Source organism: Furipterus horrens, unplaced genomic scaffold (assembly GCF_987537825.1).
Source record: "Furipterus horrens unplaced genomic scaffold, mFurHor1.1.pri manual_scaffold_15, whole genome shotgun sequence".
NCBI classification, from domain to species: domain Eukaryota; kingdom Metazoa; phylum Chordata; class Mammalia; order Chiroptera; family Furipteridae; genus Furipterus; species Furipterus horrens.
The window spans coordinates 19,396,142-19,401,708 of NW_028327185.1; the positions used below are offsets into that span (position 1 = coordinate 19,396,142).

General features: G+C 44.6%; 1 protein-coding gene across 1 annotated transcript; it reads left to right on the forward strand.

Moving 5' to 3' along the window:
* The first annotated feature begins 1,357 nt into the window (after nucleotides 1-1,357).
* On the forward strand, nucleotides 1,358-4,304 carry MAP10 (microtubule associated protein 10). The gene has a single exon (XM_090263319.1). The coding sequence runs from the start codon at nucleotides 1,397-1,399 to the stop codon at nucleotides 4,142-4,144; it is 2,748 nt and encodes a 915-aa protein (XP_090119445.1). The 5' UTR covers nucleotides 1,358-1,396; the 3' UTR covers nucleotides 4,145-4,304.
* Nucleotides 4,305-5,567: the final 1,263 nt, after the last annotated feature.

The following is a 5,567-nucleotide window of genomic DNA, read 5'->3' on the forward strand; positions in this document are numbered from 1 at the left end:
TTTAAGATCGCAGATTGTATTTCCTGTATTTTTTCCATTTTCCCTTTTCTCTTGTTTCAGCCCTTTATTTTTTATTAAATTTTCCATCCTTTAGTTATACTGTTTAAAAAATAAGCTTTATTGTTTTAGAACAATTTTAGGTTCACAGCAAAATTGAATTTTGCACATTATCCTCACCCAAAGCCCATAGTTTACGTTAGTGTTCACTCTGGTGTTGTTATTCTGTGGGTTTATCATTGCATTGTGAAAGTTTTTGTATATCTTGAATAAGTTCTTTATTAGATATGTCTTTTGAAAGTATTCTCTCCAAGTATGTGGCTTGTCTTTTCCTTCTCTTAACTGCTTTTTAAAAATAAAATGGATGGCTCTTCCATTCTTTCTTTTTCAGTAGCAAAGTCTTCACCCAAAACTTCCCCAGTCACCAGATTCCAAGTTCTGCTATTACCGATGTGTCTTCTACCTGCCCTTTCTTTTTCATCTCCACTGATTCCGACCAACTCAGGCCACAAAGCTGTCTTAGGTGGCTGCAATAGCCTCCCAAAAGGTCACTCTGAATTCATTTTCCTGTTAGAATCTTGCCTTTGCATGTGTACGGATACATTTCCAAACATGGATATGATCACACTTATTCACTCAAAATAACTTTGAATAAAGTCCAAATTCCTTACTATGGCATTCAAGGCTCTCTGCTCTCAGCCTTGATTTCAGCCCAGCTGCCTCGCTCACTGAGGTCAGAAGTCTGTCTCCTTGAAGATCAGGGATGCTGCTGTAAGGTCTGACCCACCCCTGGGGGCGTGGGGTGTGCATGTGTGTGTAAAATGCGTTTTGTTGAGTGGAATCACTAGCATTATTCTCCTGTAGGTGATCGCTCAGCTGGAGATGCGGCCACAGTCACTCGGTTGCTCCCGTAAGTACCGACGGAGGCTCCCGGCCCCTTGGAAGCTGCGCCACCATGTTTCCGGGAGACGAGCAGCCAGAAAGGCCCGACTGCGGGCAGTTAGCCGGCTCTCTGTAGCCCGGGCTCTGGAAGGGAAGCCCTGCTTTACTTTAATAGTCTTCAGATAGATCTGACCCGACCCCCAAATTGCAGGGGATCTGCAGTTCTAAAAACATGAGCAAAACAAAAAAAATTAAATATGCTTAAAAAATTTTTTTTTATTTTGCTGCTCATAGCCTTGGTAGTCACATGAGCAACTGTGTTAATATGAGCCTAGAAGGCAAAAAGCATGCAGCAGAGGAAACGCCCACGGCAGCCACAGGACAGCACCCCGGGGGCGACCCCTCGGGCCCCACGCGCGAGCAGCCGCCGGCACCGCCTCCCTCCGTCTCTCGCGAGAACCGCGGGCTTCACGTTCCCGGTCCCGAGACCGCGGCAGCGTCTCCAGGGGCAACAGCAATGGCGGCCCCCGTGTCCGAGCGGCTCTTCTCACTGGAGCTGCTCGTAGACTGGGTGCGTCTGGAAGCCGGGCTGCCGCCGCCGCCGCCCGCAGCCGAGGTGGAGGAGGAGCCGGAGAAGGAGGCGCTGGAGGAGGAGGAGGAGGAGGAGGCACTGCCGCCATCGCGCTCCTGGTGCCCCGCCGTGGCCTTCCGCCTGCTGGACTTCCCCACGCTGCTGGTTTACCCTCGCGGGGGCCCCGCCGCGCCCGCCCCGGAGCCCTGGCCCGGCCTGCTCAGCTTCGGTCGCGGCAAGTCCTGCCTCTTCCGCCTGCACCCCGCCACTCTGCGCCGCCGGCTGCTCGCGACCCCGCTGTACTGCTTGCTGCTGCAGCTGCCCCCCGGACGGCCGACCCCTGCCCCCCAGCTCCTGGGCACCTGCAGCATCTCGCTGGCCGCCGCAGCCCGCGAGGTCCTGGGGCCGGTCGCCTCCGGCTGCTCCCATGGCCATCGAGGGAACTTCCCTGTGCATAACCATGCGGGGGAGCGGATTGGGGACATGTCACTGGCCTACCGCCTGACCGACCTGGGGAGCAGCATGCTGGGCCGTGTGCGGCGGCCTCTCACGTCCGTAGAAGGCGGAGAGCAGGGTGCAGAGGTGTGGGAGGCAGCGAACGGCCGTCCCCAAGCCCCGCAGGAAAAGCAGCAGCCGCTGCCAGACTCGGACTCAAGCCCAAGAGATGCTGATAGGCCAATGCAGAGTTTAAAAAACTCACAGGCGCAGAAGGATTCAGCGGTAACAGTTTTCCCCAGTAAGGCAAACTCTGATAACAGGGGTTCTGTGCAGAATGGCAAAACCTACTCTGTTTGTTCAAATGCTAGTGGCATGGGGAGTGTCAGCCCCCCAGGTCAGGAGCTCTCAGAGTTGGACATTGAAATGAACACATTTTGCCCTCCTCCTCTGTATTACACTCATATGACTCAAGAAAAGAGGCCTCCTCTACAGGGTAGCATCACCATTAAGCCTCAAATGCATGTACCTGAGGAATTGGATGGTATTTTTCTGGAAGAAAAACTTGTAAATCCCACAACACCTGCTAATTTTCTAAAACAGACAAATCCTGCAGCAGAACATGAGAGTTCTGCAGAGCTTAATCCTCCACGTGTTCAGGATGTAGCAGCAAGTAAGCCCAGTACATGTCACCCTCAAACTGAACAAAGTAGAATTACTACAATAAGGCAGTTGCCTTTGTTAAATGCTTTGTTGGTTGAGTTGTCCTTGTTGTACGACCAACCTGTGGCGAGTCCTACTCATGTACATCCTCACTTAGCCTGGTTATATAGAACTGAGAATAAGAAGTCCCCAGAATCTTCTGCCGAATCCACAGGCAAATCTGAATCAAAGAAAGATAAGCTTTCTATGAGGGAAAATGAAAAGTCATTAAGTCTTCAGTATAAAAAGAACAAATTAGAAAATCTTAAGAAAAGTAAGTATTTTGAAAAGAACAATGGTACCCTTCAAAAGAAAGTTCCAAGGGGTAAGCTACTCTATGGCTTAACAAATACACTTAAACTACGTTTAAAGCAGACAAATCCTGGTATGTTAGTAATACATGAAAAGAGAGAACAGTATAGAAAGATGCAAGCACAAATGTTAGGTGCAAAACTCAGAATTCCATCATCCAAAGTTAAAATACTCAGCTTTGCAGAACAACACCAGAAGTCGCATCAACTGCCTAAAGATAAGGATTTAGAATCAGATACATCTTTTGCTAAAAATAGTGATTCCTCAAAGCTAGTTAGTGGCGTTTTTGATGACCCCAGTACAACCAGAGAAACTAAACTGAAATATGCAACTGAAAAGACAGTTAACTATGGAGGAAATAGTACCAATAATGGTTCATTGGAAGAAAATGTGAGTCCTGCAAATTCCATTATCCAAGAAAGGTTTGTTCACACAAATATTCTGGAAGGAAAAGTGGAAATGAAAGTACAAAGTCCATTTGTTTTCCAACAGGTTGCAGTTGTTGACAAAATTGCAATAGATGAAGAACTAGATGACAAGCAAGTCAAAACCACTAGTAATGACATCTTTACTGCAGATGTGAGTGAAAGTAACCCAACTAAAAATAGTTGCTCTGAAAGCATCTCAGAACTAAAATATTCAGATGACTTCACCAGCCCCTGCTATTCTGAAGACTTTAATACTACTGAGGACACCAGCAGAATTTTAGAGGCTCCTGATGGAAGTCCAGGGACAGGAAATCCAAAACATAGTCGGTATACAAGGAAGCCCAGTGAAACAAGATTGTGCATAAGGAAAAACAGCAGTGAAAAGAGTTTTATTCTTAGCCCGCCATTTTCAGCTGGATCACCAGTACACTCGTCTAAAAGATCTCATATTTCAAAGGCTCGAAATAAAAGTTTGGAGGAAGCATCTACTATCTCTACCAGTGATTTATCTTCATGTTGGGCTGAAGAAAAAGAAAACCAGGTAGACCAAAATAGTATGCATAATTCTAAAGTTATAAAGAGGGGTCAAGACATCTCTATTAAACTTAAAACAAGAACTGATTGCAAGTCTTTAAAAAAAAGCCAGTCAACTCGGACATCTCAAGTGAGTTCTTATCTGCCATCCAATTTGTCAGAACACAGTAAATCAGGTAACTTTGAAGAAGATAACGATGAAGTTGGATCACTAAATATCTCCAAGCAATGCAAAGATATTTGTGAATTAGTAATAAATAAACTTCCAGGCTATACAGTGTAAAAATGTGCTTTTTACAATATTTAATTCTTTTATAACCCATGTGTACTGTTAGTGAAACAATTTTTAATAACTTTTTAGGTTATTTTTATTCCATAAATAATATGAATAGTTCTTTTTGATTTTCAGTGTGCTACATTAAATCTGACAGTATTGATCATGAAATCACCTTAACTTAGGTAAGATTTAAATTGTTTAATTGTATAAAAATAAAGTGTCTCTTTCCAAACTGTCTGTCCTAAAGTATCTGTTCTGTCTTGATCATCCTAAAGCTGACTTCGTGTATATCATTGTAAAAAGAAGACCAGTTATTAAGAATAGTCTCAGATTTTAATGGGAATAAATCATTTAACAAATATAGAAAATTTACTGTGTGAGATACAGAAAGGTACAAAAATATTTAAGACATAACCTCTGCAGTTGTAAGATCTTATTGTTTTAAATAAATAGGAATTCTTTAGGGAAATCTTCCATGGAAATATCGTTGTCGTCGTTGGCAGCCGTCCGTCTCGAGAGACGATGGTGTAGCTTCTTAAGAGTCTATCTGCATCGCCGAGAATGGCTGTGCAGTCCGACTCGGGAGTGACACGGTATCTGTCTCCTCCCGTGTTGAATCGACATCTTGCGATGACGCTGGAGTGTCCTCTCCAGTGAAGCTGAAGCTACAGAGCCTGGGCAGGGTGATATGGAGGGTCTGCTGTTGCCCATGCAGCAGACCCCCCCTCTCTTCGCAGCTGAAGGATCCAAGGGAAAGACGGAGTCAATACAGCTTGGCTTCAGGTGCGCCGCAGGAGTTGCCGGTGTTGACTACAACGTCAAACCGCCTTAGGGACTTCGGCTCCGGATTTTCTGTCGGGGTTTACTCCCTTAGCCTTTCCCCTGAAGAGGTATGCCGCAAGGCAGCGGAGGTTTTTTGGAGTCAGAGTTTTCCTTCTCTGCCATGGAAATATACACATCTCATATCCCCAATAGGTTAAGTCCTTTTCATATGTTATCATGGTGCTCCATACACTTTGTTTTAACCGTCATTTGTGCGATGACTTGATTAATGCTTCTCTTCTTTTAGGCTTAAGTTCCATGGTGGGAGGGAGTCTATCTGTTTAGCACACCAATATAGTCTTAGTACGTAGCGCTTAGTCTCTGGCATATTGTTTGGGTGCAATAAAAATATTTGTTGAATAAATTAATGAAAGTCATGCATTTAAAATACCTAACAGGAGGGAATAGAATTAAGCAGTGAAAACAAGCAGAAACCCTAAAAATAAACCAGTAGAAAATCTTTATTGGAGACATGATGATTTGACTGCAATATTTTTGTTTAGTTGGATATAAACAGCCTTCGGGTGTTCTCAGGTATATTGAGAAGAGAACTAAAAAAGGTGTCTTCCTATATAGTTTCTCGTATAAACATTTATTTTGTTGTCAT

Coding starts and splice junctions, on each gene's coding strand:
- MAP10 (XM_090263319.1), top strand. CDS start 1,397: ATGGCGGCCCCCGTGTCCGAGCGGCTCTTCTCACTGGAGCTGCTCGTA.